Genomic DNA, 19,320 nt, shown 5'->3' on the forward strand with positions numbered 1-19,320 from the left:
GTGATGGACGGGCCGAGAGACGGCGATTCCTCTCCTGGTTGTTGTTGTCTGTGAGAAGGAGACTTTTCTCCAGGGACCAGATGGTCGTCACTTCTCATTCGCGCAGTCTGTCATTTTTTCTGTTGCCCACAGCCGAGGATGATCAGGACGAGCCTCTCTCCTCCGTCGGCGCCGCCGTAGGGTTCTGGATGTTGACACAAAGCGGAGAATAAATGAGAGACGCAACCTTTAGATGAGAAGGGACCTCGTAAGCAAGAGGGTCTGCTTGTAGGGACCTCAGAGGGCTCCACCCGCTCCGTCCTGGTGGTCTGGGGCCTCCACCAGGACGATCCGAGAGGGAGGCTCTGTGGCCGGAGGGAAACGGGTCGGGACATCTGGAGGGACGCGTTTCCGTCCTCTTTCAGTTGGAGTAGGCCTCTCTTATCTTGTCAAAACTCCTGACGCGCTCTTTCACAGACAATTTACGGATGCAGAGTCTCGATTATCTTCTGTTTCACGGGCTCCTGGGCCCCCGGCTTTCCTATCTCTCCATAAATGTCCAATTATCCAACTCCAGCCGGAGTGAAAGCTTATCTGCTTCCCGTCAGAGACCAACTGAGGGCTGACATAAGGAAGGCTGTATGGAGACAACCCCCCCCCCCCCCCCCCCTTATGAAGCTGTCTGTTTTCTACCATCCACTTGTGCACTCAGCTCTGAGGAACCCGAGCCAGGAGACGCTTGGATGTTGCGCGTTGGTGAGACATCGTGACCTCCACCTCTCCTCGTGGGCCCGGGACCACGTCCTACAGGACAAGAGCATCACGATGTTTGCTTGCCCCCGTTCTCTCTCTCTCTCTTTACGTGAATGGGTTAGTGTAGGGGTCAGCAGGGGCTGGCTCGTCTCAGGGGGGGGTCATGGACCTACATACTTCCTGCCTCTGCCCAACTGCACAGTGACTGAGTGGCTTTCCTGCTGCAGCCTTATTGCATTTTTAATCAGCCGAAGAGACCAGGCATCATTCTCATTACATTAGTGTCTCCTTGTATTTATTCCGTGGTCTCTCACCACTTTTACTCCCGGGGGGGGGTGGAGAAAATGCGTTAGAGATATGGATTCTGACAGGTCACAATTAGCTCCGTCACCTGCTTTATCTTCACTTATCTCTGGCTGGGGGATTTAGTGTCGCCTCGGCTGTAGGAACTGTCATACACCCCCACCCCCACCCACCCGCTGTCTCCCCAGCTCATCTCTTCAACATCCAACCCCCCCCCCCCCCCCCCCCACCGGCCCGTCTCCAGTTAATGATTATTTGAAAATGACTCCTTGGATGAGCTGCGTTATTAAGACGGCTGACTGAGACAAATGCTCCTCCAAATAATCGTCTGCCCCCCCCCCCTCCTCTACAATACAAAATCCTTGAAGACTGCTGCATTTGCTGGATATGTTGCACACTTGTTACGCTTCAGGCTGCGTTCAGACGCCCCGCCCCCCCCCGTCTGAAGGAGGGGTGCATTTGACACACAGATAAGTGGCGGCTGTGAAATGTAACTGAAAGCTGCGCGGCGTAAACAAGGCGTGTTCACATCGCACATCACTGCCAATCACAGACAGGGAGACACCTGGGGGGCGGGGGGGGGGGGGCAGCAATGACTAGCTGAGGAAGAGAGACACAAAAAGTAATCCTAAGTCAGGCCCTTAAACCCTCCAACATGTGATGATTGAGTTCAGTTAGAATTCTGCGGCACACGACCACGTCGCCGAGGATTCGTCTCATTTCTCAGCGACGGAGCACTTTCCATTTGATCGAACTCCCCCCAAAGGCCGCATCCATTATGTATCTGCACCACGGAGGTAATGGACCGCAACAACAGCCGAAGATGACTCGACTGAATTTCCTCACGACGGCACCAAAGACCCGCGTTGGTCTCGAATGGCGAGAGATCAGGTCCTCTGTTAATCTGTGAAACGTGACGACCTCCTGGGGGAGGACAACACAGCTGTGTGTGTGTGTGTGTGTGTGTGTGTGTGTGTACACCTGAGAATGCAATCCGTCCACCGTATGATCCAGCGTCCATCTCTGGGGCTTGGGCCCCCCCCCCCCAACTCCCCAACTACGGTCGGACTCATCTGGTCGTGTGTGTGGATGGAATCCTGCTTCGAGAATGACATGGTTTGTTAGAAGATGTTTGGTTCACTCCGGGGGGGGGGGGGGGGGGGGAGGGGCTCTCTATGACTCTGACTCCCCCCCCCCCCCCCCCCGGATGAAGACGAGGGTCTTTCCTGCAGCTCTGATCCACTTGGTGAGATAAGAAGTGAAATGCAATTAGTCTAAAGTCTGGATCTGTGACTGAATTATGAGCGTGACTTAAGGGAGTGGACATATTGCTCTTAGTGGGGGGGGGGGGGGGGGGGGTCCTCATCAGAGACACACATGGATCTTTTTTCAGGGGGGCAACTGAAAAACAGTAATGAATTCAAAGAGTCAAGTACATTCTGATAAAATCTTCCTGGTGTCTGATAAATGATCCTCACACCTACTTGTTATTTAGTGATTCCAAGCAAAGGTCATTAATCAGTACCTTTAGCATTCGTTGGTGTGATGCTACTGCCCCCTGCTGGTGACTCTGCAGAGATCCCCCCCCCCCCCCTCCATTATGACTACAGAATATAATACCTGCACAATCAGTAGCGACCGAGCACAGGATGCTTCCGAATCGACTTCCTGTTGCCACAGCAGCCTTTTTCATTTGTTTCTACCAAATGAACTTCCTCTTTTCTTTCACAAGATGGCGCCGCGGTCCCTGTGTGAACATCAGGTTCTGTGTGAACATCAGGTTCTGTTCGAACATCAGGTTCTGTTCGAACATCAGGTTCTGTGTGAACATCAGGTTCTGTATGAACATCAGGTTCTGTATGAAATAGTTCTAATTTCTTTGATACAAACCTACATTTATATCCAAATGGTTTAAAAGGGGATAAGCATTTATTCCCTATTGATTGTTTTAAATAAGAATGTGTTTGTTTATCCAATCAAAAAGACGTGTTCTAGTGTCAAATAAATATCTGGTGTCATTACTTACTGCTGAAACAGAGGACAGATGGGTCAAACTTTAGCGGGAGCTCATTAGCTAGCTGAACTTTTTAAAGCATTCAAAGAGGAACCTAAATGAAGAATTCCAATTAGTTACTTTCATGTCCAAAAGGATTCGATCCCCATGAAGTGAGCGTTGAAGCTACAAACCGGAGCAGCAGGCCTCAAAGTCTGAGAACCATGGAGCAGACACACTTTGTTCTTTCTTACTCATTTACCTCGATGCGAATAAAAAAAAAATCACTTTGTAACGTCACTGTGGTTCTTTCATGTTTGTGAGGTCAAACCCGAGCTGGAGAGACTAAAGCAGAACTCATGGAGGAGCAGCCGAGGAACGTTGCAAAAATGCAGCGCAGCTCGTTAAATTTCTATTATTGCAACACGGAGCATCTCAACGCCAAAACCTTTCATATGGATTGTCCCCCATGAAAAGAAATGAAATGTGTGCTTCCCTCCCTGACTCCTCCTCCGTGGTTGTGCGGTTTCCTTTGTTATCGGGGGGGTGGGGGGTGCGGCTCCTAATGAGGCCCGTTACCGGCCTGCTGCCTTCAGCTTCATGGTTTTATTTACCTTTTAAATCAAGAGAAAGGTTTGTGTCAATGATAGAGCAGAAATAATCTGTACTGAGAGCTTCATGTTGCAGTGGACCCACTTTGAGTCAGAACCATTGATCGGACCGAGGAGGTATTGTACACACTTTAATTCCACTTTTCATGACCTTGTTTAACTTTCGTCTTTAAGTTCTGTTTTTTTCGTCGGTAGTTTGGTCTCGTGATCTTTTTCCTCAGTTCCTCATTCTATTGTTATATTCTTTTACACTTCTTGTTTCCAGCTTTGGTTGTTAAAGCGCCCGCTTTAGTGGAAACGCTATCGGAGCGCCTCACTTTGTTTTCTTAACTATAATTATACTTTACTTAACTATATTTTATGATTTATATTGCTTGTAATGTTATACTAAAATGATCATTTTAAAAGCTCTATACAGTATTCTTCATTTCTTTTGGATTATTGTATCGGTTTCATCACTTTTTTCCAACATGCTTTAATATACTTTTTTCTCTTTTTCACAAAATAAGAATCCTTTACGTTTACGGACTAACATGCTGTTATGACTTTCATCACTTTCTTTTACAAGGCTACACAATCATCTTATCACATTTCTTTTGTTAAACAATGACTTACTTTGATAACTTTGACACACTTTTTGGACCCAGAATTTTATGTTTTTTAATGTACAGAAACAAAAACAGATTAAACTCCGGGGGCGCCAACGCTCACCAACGAACCTTCAACACGTGGGTCGTATGCTGCGACGCTTCCGGTCTATCCACTTCCTGTCTGCTTCCGGTCGACTTCCTGTCGGCTTCCGGTCCCTGGTGATGTCGTTGGGCCAGATGTTCTTCTGAGGTGTCCGTGGCGTTCTCTCCGGGTTCTGCTGGGTGTTGAACCCATCGCGGCAGCAGGCGGCTCCCCGAACAATCGCTGCACATCTGACAAACATCTCAAAAATGTGCTTGATAGAAACCGAGCCGCGGGGACGACGCACCAACCTGGCGGTGTCATTTCCTCCCAACTTCCCACGCATTCTCCGGCGGGGCGGCTCAGTGGACTGCGGCCATGACGGAGGGGACGTGTTTATGACCAGCATGACATCTTTATAGTAGCCTTTATTTCTGTAAAATAATGAATTAAATATGAAGTAGTTTGATTCTTTCACTTTCTATGGAATAGTTCCTGTTTTTATGATGTATGACAGAATGATTATTTCTGACATGCAGTGAGTAATTTTCACGACACATGATCCTTACTGTTCTAATCCTTTTTACATACTATGAGTTAAATGATCTTCTAAACTGTGACTTAGTGATTTGTTCTTACTTTGTGTAACGTGACTTGTGTTGCTTTTAATCGGTTGAACTAAATAAAAATGATTTAACTTAAACGGTTTGTACCCCAAAACCATGTGACCAGTTCTATTAAAATGTGAATTAAGGTCAGTGTTAAAACTAGGGCCGGGACTCGATTAAAAATATTAATCTAATTAATTAGAGGCTTTGTAATTAATTAATTGAAATTAATCGCATTTTAATTGCATAAATATTTGACCTGAGAACAGTGAGAGCATCAACAGGTGTGTGGTGGAACAGTGCAGGGAGATAGCAGGAAGGCTGAAGTGTGGAGGATCCTCAGTTCAAACCTGCTCTCTCAGAAGGAGGGTTTGGTTGCAGTCAGGGCTTCAAACTGTAAACTTTGAAACAGTTTTGAGGTTTAGTAAACAATCCCAAGGTCTAATATGAGAAACGGACACAATGAGGCATGTGCTTGAATAGCACAAGGGAACAACTGAAGGGCTGCAGGCTCCAACCAAAAGGTTGTGGGTTCATGCCCCTTCATGCAGACATCACTTCTGCATTGAAAGAGTTTTGAGGTTTGAGTAGCAGTCTCAAGGTTAAATACGAGAAACAAAAATGTAATTTGTGCATGGTGAGGTAGTGCAGCACAAGAGCTGATGAGCTACTGTCCTTACCCTGTAAGTTGTGGGTTCAAGGCCAGTCTTGGGTTTGAGCCTTTGGCTTTACTTCAGGTTTGAGTAGCAATCTCAAGGTTAAATACAACAAACAAAGGGCTGATTAGTGTGTGGAGAAGTAGCACATTGGAAGAGCTGCTGACATAAGCCCCTGCACTGCACTTGAAGGTTGTGGGTTCAAGCCCAGATGTGGAAATAGAATAAAAGAGTTTTAAAGTTTAACTCACATGCTCAAGGTTAAATAGGAGAATCAAAGTTGCCAAAATGTGACCAGGACTGGTAGTGTAGGGGTGCAAGCTAGAGCCCAGAAGCCTCTGTACGCGCCGCCAGTGGGTTCAAATCCCGCTCCTGCCAAGTCTTGAGCCCACTACTGTGGAGGTAGTAGTGGGGGCATTCTCCCCACTGGTTGTTTCAGAGAAGTGAACCCTAGGGGTTATGCAGAAACACAAGGCGCGTTCACTTGAGTTATGATGGCATTGTCAAGAATGATGAAGAATCTTATGAATGATGATGAATTGACTAAATTTGATGTTAATTGCTAATTAAGCTTTTATCAATTATTAGCCATGCTACATAGCCTATAGGGTTCCACCTTTTTGACGGGAGAGAAGGCCGGATGAGTCAGTAAAGATGAGCAGATGTGTCTCATTCAGTGGTCACACTGACATGAAACTTATTACAGCCTCTGAGGGCATTTTTCAAGACAATCACATGTTTGTCTACTTCAGGGCATCCTGTGGACAACCTTAAACTGACAGTCTGGCACAGGGTGTAGATTTGTTTACCCTTTTTAGTGCATCCACCCTCCAATTCTCTGTTACATTCAAATTCAACTCACTTGTGCCTTTACCAATGCAGGAAGGATGAATAGCATGGTTGATCCTCCAAGATGCACCAATCCGTCTCTGGGGCAATATCCCATTATGATTTTTTATAAATGTCAGTTACCCAAAACTAAAAAAGGATTTAGGAAGAGCCACCATGTCCCTTGAGGGTTGAACCCAGATAAGGTTTAAACTACAGAAATTTGGGGCATTTGGAATTAGTGACAGGAACATGTAGGTTGCTCCATCTAAGATCATTCCAGTCATGTCATGGGAAAAAAAATATTGTGAAAAAAGTCAAAATATGTAGGGTCAAAATATAATATATATATTATTAGGGCCGGGACTCGATTAAAAATATTAATCTAATTAGAGGCTTTGTAATTAATTAATCAAAATGAATCGCATTTTAATTGCATAAATACTTGACCTGAGAACAGTGAGAAGTAATTTTTTTCACATGGATTTTTATTTTTGTTCAACCAATTCCAGCAGACAAGTGTAGCAATAGCATATTTAGAAATATAGTACTTTCAGAAATTCAGGTAGCCTATAGGTAAGTAGACCTTCTGTAAACTAGGTTTTTTTTAAGTAGACCAATACTTTCAAGTACATTCAGAACATTGGTTATTTTTTCAGACGTGGACTTAGTTACCCTGGTCCTTAAACCAGTCATCTGGTGCAGTGTGGGTTGGGTGTGGGTCCTTGTACTCGGAGTCGGGCTAACGTCCACGCTAGCTGCTAATTGTTTTGCGTTGAGGTGATACTTGAGGCTCGATGTGAATTCCTTGTTGCACAGCTTGCACACAACCACGCTCTTATCGACGCTTCCATCCGTGTGTTTGTTATAATAAGATTTCCCATTCACAGGGCCAACCGACACGGTCTCGTCAGCTTCTTCGTTCATGTTCACTGTGGTTTGTTGTTGTCTGAAGTCATGAACGCTAGTTGGTGCTCCAGTATAATCGGTCCTCCAAAACTCATCCAGTGAGAAACGTTCCGCGGTGCAAAAAATAAGTGTGAAAATGCGTAAAAAATGTTTAATGTGTTATTTTTTGTGTAATTAATTAATCTTAATTCACATTGTAATTAATTAATCGTAATTAACGCGCTAAAGTCCCGGCCCTAGTTAAAACACCTGATTAATATGAACAGTAGAAGCTGCATTCAATCGTGTTCTAGGAGTCTAAAGATAATCAACCTGTGAGCTTAAAGGGTAAATCAACACAACACATTATTCAAATGACTCCCCAAAAGCTCAATACCTAAAAAATAACGTATAAACGCACATGTGAGCACAGATATTAGTCAGTTATTGATATATCTCCAAAAGACGTAGGAGCACATTGAAACTCGTACAGCTGCTGTCTGCTGGCTATCGGCTTTATTTTACATTATTATTTAGCCTAATAATCAGCCACAGGTCCGAAGAAACGCATTTAAAATACTCACAGGACGCGTTGGGTCTCACTCGGTCCTCCATCAGTGCTTCAGGCACGTCACGTGTGCATTCATACATTCATTCACCGTAAATCTGTCATTTATGTCGAGCAGCCACTTTAATACACATGTACACATGTGTAATACAATACACATGAAAACATGTTGTTCATTTTTCCAAATAAAAGGACTATACACCATCTTTGAGGCTTTACAAATAGTATTACATTTTATTAATATATTTTCATAAAACAAGTTTAAGACTGTATCAAAAACTCAGTAAAAACATTAGATTTTTAACCATTTTTTCTTATGGTGATATCGGACATGAAATGTACATAATTCACATATTGTTGATTCTTTGTATTGAGATGCATTAATCTTTTGTGATGAGTCGGTGGATTCTTTTGTACCGTCAAACTATAAAGTCATTTTTTTCCACCCCAATGATTGTGATCCGAAATCTAGGACGTACAATTAAAAAATATCATTTTCCCCTTCCCCCCCCCCTCCCGACTAGGTCGACTTATGACACTGACATAATGGAGTTGATTAATTTCACAGGCACGCAATTATGTACATCCCCTCGTCCCGCCTGACGCCGAGCCCGCCTCCTTGACTGTGTCCCCAATCGTCACCCTGCTGTGAACCACAGCATTCCATTGGCCCCCTTCATTATTGTTGCAGCAACCCCACACAGTTTGCCTTGTGACCACAGACGTCACCGTGGCAACAGCAAAACCAGTCGTCTCACAGGCAGGTTTAGTGGCACACACACATTTATAAGGAAAAAAAAAACTCAGTATTTGTTTTTGCACCCTCATCGGCGCGATCAGTCCCCTTTGGGAACCAGGAACCTTGGGCTCAAGGACACTAAAAGAAAACCCTATCTCCTTATTGGACTACCACTCGCTGTGCTCTTTCCTGCACAAGACACACATAGTGCAAGGTTTAACAAGAAATTGCATAAGTGCAAGGTTGCATGTTATTGTCAAGAGGGAGCAGAGAGAAAAGGGATCAAAGTCTGACAACTGATTTGTGTGTAAAGAAAGTGTTTCATGCTTTCAGTTATTTATTCCCCTCTGGAAATAACAGGTGCAAAATCTTAGTAAACCAAGCCAAAAGACAGATAAGAGTGATATAGAACTCATAAAGATTAACATTGTGAGGGGAAGCCTCAGGTCTGTTGTCATGGTGACATCTGCTCAAAAGGCCCTGCGGGCTTCAGTCTTTCCTGCTTCTTTATTATTTTCTATACAATAGAAATAGTACATCATTGAAGATAAAAGTGACTCTTCTTGGCAAAGGAAAAAAAAAAAAAGAAGCGAGAAGTCAAAAGCAGATCTGAAAGACAAAAGAAAAGAAATCCAAAGTGTCCCTGTTGGGTTTTGCCCTGTGCTGCTAGTAGTACGATGATGGGGAGATGTTTGCTGCTCCTCTACAAAGTCAGACATGTGGAATCACTCCAGCCGTAGTTCTCAACAAGCGTCTTACATTGTACCTGCTTTCCAGCCTGAAAGCTGGGGGGGGGTGCGTTAGGGAGGCACGTAGGGGGGCGGGGACCTGTACGAGGTCATGTTCTTGGGGCGAGAGCCTTTGCCCTCGATGGGGACAGTGAATGGCGGCGGGGGCTGGTAAGGAGGCGCGTTAGGATCGTCGTCTTGATAGATGGAATACTCCTCCAGCAGATCCTGGTTCAGCAGGGTGCTGTGCGGGCCGGCCATGTTGGGGTACTCCGGGGGGGGCAGCGGGGGCTTTTCCTCCTGAAGGATCAGGGGGATGCTGGAGGACGGCGGCGACTTGGAGTCGTCCAGCTCGTCGGCGAATATTATGGGGACGCCTTTCTTGATGAAGGTGGCCTGCTCCTCTGTGGTCATCTTGCCGCGGCGCTTCTTGCGGTAGCAGACCATGGCGATGACGCCGGCAATGAGCAGCAGGGCGGCCACCACCACGGCAGGAATGACTGTGTGGAGGTAAACGTCGTCACTGTTCCGCCGGCCCGTCCCGGGGGAGGGCGAGGCCGTGGGAGGCGCGGGCATCGCCACCTCCCCCGGCGGGACAAAGGTGTAGCTGTGGCATTTATGGGTGCCGCGCACAGAGATGTTGATGGGTTTGAAGTCGGGCTCCATGGCTTTGGAGAAGGCCGCTCTGGGGTTCCCCTGCGGGTCGGAGATCCTGTTGCTGAGGACCGAGATCTGGTCCTTAGGGCATGGGTTCTGCTGCAGGCTGTTGTTTGTCCATTCGACCACCACCGAGCCCGCCGTGATGCTCCTCAGGGTCACCGTGCTGCTGTTGCGATCGCCGAGGGCGTAAGCCAACTTTTTGGTCAAAAGAATCTTCTTGTGGATGTCGCCGTTTAAAGTTTTGGGGTCACCGTAGAAACGGGCGGCAAACACCACGGAGGGCTTGTCACTGGCAGACCAGCCGTTGACCTGAACCTCGAAGGCATCCATGATGCTTTTGCCCCCCTTGTCCGTGGCCAACATGAAGTACTCGTGCTTCCCCTGGTGCTGCTCCTCCGGGAGGCCGTACAGCAGCTGGATGGTGCTGTTGAACTGAATCCAGGAGGTTTCGTTCACGGCTTCCTTGGGGGTCTTCTTCAAAGTCAGACGCAGCTTATCCGTGGTGCCGTCCTCCTTGTCGTAGAAGGTATCTGGAGGGATCTTAACCTCAAAGTACGTTCCGACCCAGGCGTTCACCTGATCAACAGCGTTGCGGATCTCCGGGTTCTGATTCTGGTCTGGGGGGAGCAGGGTGGGCGGAGTGGGGCGTTTGGGCGGTTTGGGTGTGGTGGACTTGGGCTCCCGGGGGGCCGGGGTGGTGGTCTTGATTTTCTTGGGTTTCCTCGTCGCAGTGGGTTTGGGTCTTTTGGTGGTACTGGGGGGTGTCGGCAAAGCTGTGGCCTCCACAAAGGTGGGCCGGGTCATGGTGGGCTGAATAGGGATGGTGCTTGTGGTTCCCAGTACTCTGGTGGGCTGGGGGGGCCCAACTACAGGTGTGTGCGCTATCTGATCTCGGACCCTCATGGTGGGCTTCACCGGGAGGGGCAGGGGACCCCTGACGGGGGGCACAGAGTTCTCTGTTGCTATGGCGATAGAGGGTGAAGTTGGCGTGGGAACCACGCGCATCGGGGGCTCCGGGTGAGACGTGGGAGGGAGCAGGGAGGGCACCGGCGTGGGAGTGTTGTACAACTGGCGCCTGACGCGCTTCACGCTGTGGGGCTTTTTGTTCACGATGTGCCAGCCGACCGCCGGGTACCCGAGGCGGGCCGACATGGTCCCGTCCTTGGCAGAGGACTGGACGCTGTCAATGTCAGGGATGCTGCCCTGGTCCAGGCCGCAGCCCAGCTTCCACGACACCAGCGCCCCGTTTTCCACCACCTTCTTGGCGTTCCCCGGCCCGGCCATGAAAGCAGACATGTCGAAGAGGCGGTTGTTGACCACGGGGACGACCCTCATGTGCTCCAGGGGCACGCGAGAGAACCGCCTCATCGTGCCCAGCAGGTCGACCCTCTGCTCCGCCCCCATCTTCGTCAGGTCGGCATCCAGGATGACCGTGAGGACGGTGACGAGCTCCTCGGAGCCGCAGGTGAACGGCTGGACGCTGTCGACCTGCAGCGTGTGCAGGGGGGCCTCGGCGTCTGCGCGCTCTTCTGGGTGCACTTCGATGGAGAACACTGTACTCGGGAACACGCGGTCGATCATCTCCTCCCCAGAGACCAGGATATGATACACACCTTTGTCCTGCTCCAGAGCCAGGCCTCTCACAATGCAGCTCTTTTTGTCCCAATAAAGCCAGTGAGGTAAAGTCTGCTTTCCCATTTCAGTCAGCTGCAGGAGGACAAGGAGGAACAAGAAGTCACCGTTTGGTACTTCAGGGAAACTCAAAGACGGCGTCAGAAAGGGAGAATTCCCTACAGCATGATTAATGACTGGTCATTTAAAGTTACTAGCACCCAGGTGACATATCCGTTTGGCCAGGAACTGTGAAACTGAAAATTAACTAAGTACCAATTGGCAAATGTGAAGTTGTATCAAAGAAATGTTCCAAGTAAAATGGTGAACAGATTAGCAAAGATAAAATGCTCAATGTGGACCAAGCTGCCAGTAAAATGGGAGCTAGAGGACCCAAACAGAAGATGAATGCAAATATTTCAAGTGTCGAGTGAAAACGGAAATGCTTTACCATCTCCAACCTCCTCTGTATTCCATTCACTTTATCAAATCTCACCAAATATGAACAGGAAGCAGAGTGAGCTTCCATTGATAATAACTACGTGAGTCATCACTCCTCATTTGGAGTTATTACAGTACGACAGGATATCATTCTGCATTCCCACTCGGCCAATAATAATAATAATAATAATCTCATCTCATTCACAAGTCAGACTGGAACAAATCGCACCAACGCCAGCTTCAAATCAGCGGTGACGCGGTGATTAAAAACTGAAGGGACGGATACTATACATCTATACAGGCAAAAAAAAAATATTGACAAAAAGGTAGTTAATGTAGCCATTTTGCTTTCATAAAATCACAAAGGATTCTGTGTCCATTTAAACATTAGAAAAGGGTGATTTAATCTTTAATCAGCATTCAATCACTTGTAAATACCAACACTTCCTGTGATGAAGGGATCAATGTTAAATGCAGAATGTTTCCCACATTAATTACCAGATGCACCTACATCCCGTCGCCGTGGTTACTCACATGCACGTTACAGGTGGCATTGGCCGGAACCTTCAGCTGGAACACCTGGCCCACAATGGCCGAGGAGTCGGGGATGCCGGTGTGGACCCCCCGGGGCCTCGCAGAGGAGTCTGGGACGGCCGCCAGAGTTCCCTCGGCGACCGAGGACGCCGCGGCGCGCAGCTCGGAGAGCACGGAGGACTGCATGGACGCCTCCAGCTCCACCGACATCAGCTGCGCCTCCTTGCCTTGCCGTTGTGGCGTGGCGCCACGGGCCATGGTCACCAGAAGCATCGTCACCAGAGGGAAAGTCCGACACCAAAGAGGCGCGCTCCGGCGGGCGTCTCTCCGTTTGAAGTGCATAGCGATAGCCGGCGTCTGTGAACCACTCAGGAGGCGCGGTGAGGCGCCCGCGGGTCGCGCTCCCTAGTTAGCGGCTGCACTCACAGATGCTGAGGTTTGTCTTTGCCGCACTCGGTGATCCATGAAGAGGGCGCCGGCAGCCTGTTAGACGGCCATGACCGCCAGCTACGAGGAGAACAACAAACATGACAAAGTCATCAGAGGAAACGTATGTGGGGATCAGCGGTGTCAAGGTTACCAGGTTCCTTTTTGAAATAAAAGCGGTATTATTTGGTGGAGGGCGGATTCTCATCACGAGGAGAACAAGCGTGATGCTTCTGGACCCATCGCCCTGCTGGATCAACATTTTGCAGCCATGGAGAACTGTGATGATGTTGTAGTGTTGGCCAACGAGACTTTTAATAAATACTCTGCTGTAACGTGGATCTAATCCCTACATGGGTAAAGGCAGAGGAACTAAGGCCCAAGTTTAGAAAAGTACTTATTTTCTACAGAAGAACTTTAAAAGACCTCATTACGAGCAGATCAACAGCCAAACCGGGCCGTTAATTACCTTTTTTTCTGTGACAACTGTTCACTGTTTCATCAACTGTGACGAACAGTTTACTAAAACAATGGTTTCCTTTTTGTTACATTATCCTCATCCAAGTAGTCTCCGCTCAATCGGTTCTGCTCTAATGATTGCTTTTTTCATCTCTTACTGCCAATATTAGGAACTAAATTGTCCCAGAAAGGTGAGATTCACTTAAGAAGTCTATAAATGCTGTAATCATGACAGGTAGAGCTGAACTACTTCATAATATACTTTAATAATGGAGAGAGAAGCGGAAAGGAGGGGAAATGTCTCGTTTAGATCTCCATGGCTGTTATATAGGATGCAGAGTAACGGGTGGAGGAGGGTTTTTGACACCACATTTATCTTCCAGATATAATTCATAGGCTGACAGGTCATTTTGGGATAAATAAATTCCAACACACGACGACTGGCTGAACACTCAAATCCTAAACTCAAAATGCACACAATTAGTAAACCATAATTCACTTTTTCCATTTGGATTCTTCACGTGTAGTTTAAGTGAAAGACATTATTATTATCATGATTATTATTAGATCCAGCGGTCGGCCTCCGCTGTCGTCACATTTTCAGCAATAGGGATTCTCACGAGATGCACGGGTGTCAAAAGGTTGTTTGTAAGTTTTAATTAGGCGCCCGGGGGTTGGAATTAGAGACTCCATTGTGCTGACCCAGCCAACCTCAATTCTGTAGCACTCAGAAACCGGCGTGGGGGTGTCATCCAATTGCCTGGAATCCTAATGTCCGACCGGCACAGAGCTGTGACGTCAGCTGGTACAAAATGTGCGTCCTCTGAAAACAGCTCAACAGTCTCAACATTGGTCAACAATGTTTTTTTACTGTTAAAAAAATACACCTGAGCTTTCACAAAAATAGTTTGCCTCTCGTTCACATCTCGAAGACAATCGATCAAACATTTCTATTTAACCTGGTGCTCTGATGTCTGACATTCAAACACAACTTAACTGGTCAAAATCCATAATGTTTTAATTATTTTCCTGAAGTTTTTAATCCATTTAATGAGGCTCGTTCCCAATTCAAGTGTTCTAAGGCGGCGGCTCATTGACCAGTTGAGCGACTGCATTCTGCCTGCTGAATGGGGCGGAAGGACATTGTTGCAGGAGGACGGATCAGACTTTCTGGAAATGGGCAGTAATGTCTCCACACACTTTTAATTTAGAATTATTTATATAAATCGGTGCAGTGGACAATTTTTAAAAATAAACAAAAGAACAGCCCTCCTCATTCTGATCTGCTGTGTAGTTTTAAGTGGACGCTACCTTGATAAATAAATAAATAGTATATTGAGAGCCAGTCCAACCCACCATTGCCTTCGCATTGGAAAAACAGCATGATTCATCCCTGGACAATAACCGTCATACTAAAAAGGCAGCTACATGTTTGCCCGGATCGAAGGCTCATCTAGTAGCAGTGACTCACAGTCATAGGTGTGTGACTCGGACAGCACTGTGTAAGCCATGTACGCGGCCCTCAATGATTCACATCTACTGTAGGTATACGAGGAGGTGCACTAGGGTGCACAGTTATGACAGCTCAGCACAGCTGAGAAAACAGGAACACACAATCACATCCACAGGGGTCCTGTACCATCCACCTTGCTTCATGTGGTCTGAAAATATAGAAAATAATCAACATACAAAGAGATATTTCAATAGGTTTTTGCTAACGCAACATTTTACCAACTACTCTGGGGAAAAAAAAGGATTTTGGTCGTGTCTCGCCTTCACCGGGCTGAGAGATGCACCTTATCTGGAGATTGAGAACAACACCTCCACACGAAAGGTGGAATCGTCACAAGCCTCCAATATGGCAGCTTTCTAAAGGCACACCGTTAAGTTGTATTTATATGTAAAACAAAAATACCAACATGAAAATAGGTTTTAACCACTAGCTTAATTTAATTCAGAATAACACACATCACCTCCGGCTGTTGCGCCCACCCCCCTCCCCACAGCACACCATCCAGCATCAAAGTAAGCTTTCCCATAATGTGGCCTAGATTCTATCACCTTGCATTTCATAGCGTGCGAGTAATTATGAATACAATTCCAACAAAATGCTATTTAGAAATATGCAACGTTTGATTTAAAGCGCCGTCAGAACATGATTAGTGCGCATAAAACATTTAATGAGGATGTACCATTTAAGAAGAAAAAAAACGAATCAAAACTTTAACAAGATGAAGCCGTGTTGCCGTGGCTGGGTTGACTTTAAAAATAGGGATGGAACTATACAATCAAGCGTAAGTATTGAGTTCTATTATGCAATTCACTTATCAAATATCGACGGGAGGTCACGATCCACATATGGATTAATACAAATGTATAATAATAGTGGATATGGTTACAGAGGTGCTGGTTCGTCACACTAGCGTCTTTAGCACAGAACCGGAGATGAACCACATGAACACAGTACCAGTGTTTGTATTCTTAAACATGACTGACGTGCGGTTCGATTTATCCCAGAGACGGTCTTTCAGCTCGATAAACAGGCCGTTGCGGTTCCCTCAATAAAGATTTCTTCAAACGCTCACTAATGTGTACATAAAGTGCCACGGTCTGACATTTGTTGTGTAGGTCAGTGACTCTCTTGGCTTTTTAAGCTGAGAGTGAGATTCACCCTTGGTGCGCTCAATGAACCATTCGACACTGAAGCTAAACTCAGTAGTTATTAACTATCTTGTTTACCCAATATGTGCTGCTATTCTATCAGGGTTCTAACACTGCATGGTTGCCATGGCAACCTCTCACCACTCCATCTATTCGCCATCCCGACGCCAACACACCTCTTGCCTTGACATCGGTCACACCAAATTTTATGCCTTAACAAAGCGGGTTCAGGAAGCAGCCATGAACCTTGTTTAGAAGTCATTTCATTTGGTTTTTGATAAACATATGCTTGAAGGAGTTGCCCATATGCCTTTGTAAAGAAATGCTCTGGTAGCTGATACTGTTCAACTCAGTTCAAGTTTAAAAAAAGATGAAATGTTGCCATTCTATATCTGTTTGTAAGTGAAACCTATTTGATTTACAAGAAATGAAAACGCAAAACTGCAACGCAAAGGTTGTGCAAAGCAAACTTTTGAATTTGGATCATCAGTATCGGCAAATATCCCAAAAAGTGGAAAGGTTTACCGCCGCAACGTTAAAATAAAAGTATACCGTGTGATCACATTACTAATTAGTGGGAAAATTGTCCCTCCTTTGTGTTGTCATGGCATTTACAACAACATTTGGAGTTACGCAACTTGGCACACTGTCAAAGTATTTAAGATATGTACTTTCAAAAGCCCAAAGGTTATACAAAAGTGTTTACTTTTGGTGTCAAGTATATTACAACTTAATTTTCCACTTCACACTTTAAGACCTCAATGTTTCTACCAGGAGTCCTTTTAATGTAAACAGCACCGCTTGCCACCGTGCTATCAGCAGTTCAACAGTAGTTAAAACCTCAAAAACCGTCAAAAATAATTAGGACTCGGATGCACAGTGGCACTCGGGGCCAATTGAACTGACGTACCACATCCAGCAGCCTCCAGATAGTGCATGAGCTGAATAACAAATATCCACAAGACAAGCTTGCTTTGCCATCGGATGTTTCCCTTGTGCTGAGAGAGAGCACACACACACACACACACACACACAGTGTTAAAACCGAGAAATGAAATAGGTGGCAAGTAAAGACAAATTGTGGCTCAGTGCAAGTCTCACCTGGCACGATGACCTGAGAGCAACCAGTTTATAGGGTACGGGGGGGGGGGGGGGGGGGGCGCACTATGCTGTCAAAACCCAGAGAATTAAGTCAACAAACCTTCCGCAGTGCATTTGTACGGAGTCCGATGAAGAGTAACACAATCACGGCTTCCCAAACAAGTGGCGCTTGTAACCGAAAGCCAGCCGTTGTGATGCAACTGATCGTCTTTAAGTGCGCGTTCAACTCTTTGCTAACTGCTGCCGATTGTGATTTTCACAGCCACACCACATATTTACAACGTGACAAATGTTAAAAATCAAAAGTAGCTGAAACCGTTGGGGGATTCAGGCTAACGTCAAGTGAACGTTAACCAGCCCCATTCCCCCGAAAAGATAAAGACAGCCTGCGGTGGATGATAACAAATCTTCGGCAGTAGGATCTGAAAACACCGACATTGCCGTCGGTACGAAATGATTCAGGATGTAACTCAACGTTACGTTTTTTTTTCCTCTACAAGTAGCCGGTTACCGTCTTGTAGCTAACGTTAGCTATAGCTAGCTAACGTTAGCTACCGGGGCCGTACCCCCCCCCCCCTTTCTGCCCAGTTTCATTTTGGACGTAGGCCTTTCGTTAAACGGCGTCGCCACCTGCGCCGTTCACCCTTGATCAATAACTTCACAGCCCTCACCGAGCAGCCTTCGCCCCCCCCGGGAAAACACCCCCGCCCCCGAAAAGGAGCCGACCGCGGCAGAGGCTGCGGACCCGCTAACTACCCACCTTAAATGCTAACGATGCACCTGTTTTATTCTAAGCCGCGAGGTGCTGCATTCACCGCACCAACACCTGCTAGCTTAACGGTGCCGCTAACGGGTAGCTCGGGGTGTGCGAGCACTGTTACACAAACACCGGCTCACCTGTTGCTAGCAAACACCCCCTTAACTTGAAGCATGTGAGCCATTAACAAACATAATTGATTTTTTTTTTAAACAGGTCGAGCGAGCGAGTAGACGGGAGATGAGCAGTTAGCCACGGAGTGCGGCTAACGCAACAAGCTAACGTCGAGAGAGTGAGCCGATGGGCAATTGGGGCAAAAATAGCGACACATCAAATAGCCGGTTACCTGTCCGGTATCAGCGGACCGGTGTCGGTGCGGAGTCCCTTAACGAGCGGACTCGGCGAAGGCGACGAGGGTGGCTTTTTTTTCTTTTTCTTTTTCGTCTAAACGATTGCAACTGCTAAAACAGCGACATAACAGTTAAAACCCAAAGATGCAAACTGACCTTGTTAGCGAAGCTAACGTTAGCTCCCTCGCGCCTTGATGTCCCCTCTTCTGCCCGGAGAGCGCCGTGGAGACTCCCAAAATGCCATTAAACATGCACCTTCTCTCCCCCTTCCTCCTCCTCCTCACCCTCACCACCACCACCACCACCGACCCTCAGAGCCACAGACACATGTCTCGCTCCTTCTCTTTCCCTGAAAGTAGAGTATCTGGGGCACAGACCAAAGAGGAGACACTCCTCCGCTTCCTCTGGTTGACTTTATTCTACGGATAGCTGCCCCGCTGCGCGTTGTATTCCTCACCGGTGAAAAGCTCCTCCCCGGCCGCCTCTGTCTCTCTCCCCCCCCACCTCAGACAGGTCTACAGGTTGAGGCCACTCTCGTGCGTGTGTGCGTGCGCGCGTACCAGCATGACTCCGCCCCCACCTTTTTCTCTTCTTTTTTTTGCTGTCGTTGGGAGACACTCAGGTGAAAAGAGAAACTGGTTGGGAGACACTTTGAGACACCTTGCACCTGTAACCCTTTGTTCATAATTCACCGCAGGCTTTAATGATCCAACCTTCACTTCCTGTTGAACGACATGCGGCTCCATCTTATTCATGACAACGTTCAGCACTACTTAAGCATTGGAATAGTTTGATATCCTTGCATCCGTCTTGAGGCAGGGCCTTCGTGGCATTATTTATTGTTGTGCACCTATGTCACTTTAGTCAACGTTAGTTATTTGTAATGTAAATGAATACATCCATTTGCAGCATATAACCTTGGACAACGTTTTCACTCGTTCAGATATAATCGCTGCTTGTCACATTTGACAGTATAAAAGCCGACTGATGTTTC

At 46.8% G+C, this 19,320-nt stretch overlaps 1 protein-coding gene across 6 annotated transcripts; it reads right to left on the reverse strand.

Moving 5' to 3' along the window:
- Positions 1-9,171: 9,171 nt before the first annotated feature.
- Positions 9,172-18,867, reverse strand: LOC119222440 (dystroglycan 1-like). 6 transcript variants are annotated; one of them, XM_037479101.2, is made up of 3 exons: positions 18,784-18,867; positions 12,573-13,079; positions 9,172-11,693 (listed from the first exon to the last, which is right to left on the reverse strand). In XM_037479101.2, the coding sequence occupies exons 2-3, from the start codon at positions 12,912-12,914 to the stop codon at positions 9,399-9,401; spliced, it is 2,637 nt and encodes an 878-aa protein (XP_037334998.2). In that variant the 5' UTR covers positions 12,915-13,079; positions 18,784-18,867; the 3' UTR covers positions 9,172-9,398. The 6 variants fall into 6 exon arrangements, with proteins under 6 accessions (XP_037334998.2, XP_037334996.2, XP_037334997.2 ...); XM_037479099.2 differs by lacking the exon at positions 18,784-18,867 and adding an exon at positions 18,483-18,774; XM_037479100.2 differs by lacking the exon at positions 18,784-18,867 and adding an exon at positions 18,323-18,366.
- Positions 18,868-19,320: the final 453 nt, after the last annotated feature.

The sequence above is a fragment of the Pungitius pungitius genome, chromosome 1 (genome assembly GCF_949316345.1).
Source record: "Pungitius pungitius chromosome 1, fPunPun2.1, whole genome shotgun sequence".
Lineage (NCBI taxonomy): Eukaryota > Metazoa > Chordata > Actinopteri > Perciformes > Gasterosteidae > Pungitius > Pungitius pungitius.

Bases quoted from the DNA above. Each gene is read 5' to 3' on its own strand.
- LOC119222440 (XM_037479101.2), bottom strand. From the start codon at position 12,914: ATGCACTTCAAACGGAGAGACGCCCGCCGGAGCGCGCCTCTTTGGTGT. The intron at 11,694-12,572 runs GTGAGTAACCAC...GTCCTCCTGCAG, and splicing joins ATGCCACCTGTAACGTGCAT to CTGACTGAAATGGGAAAGCA.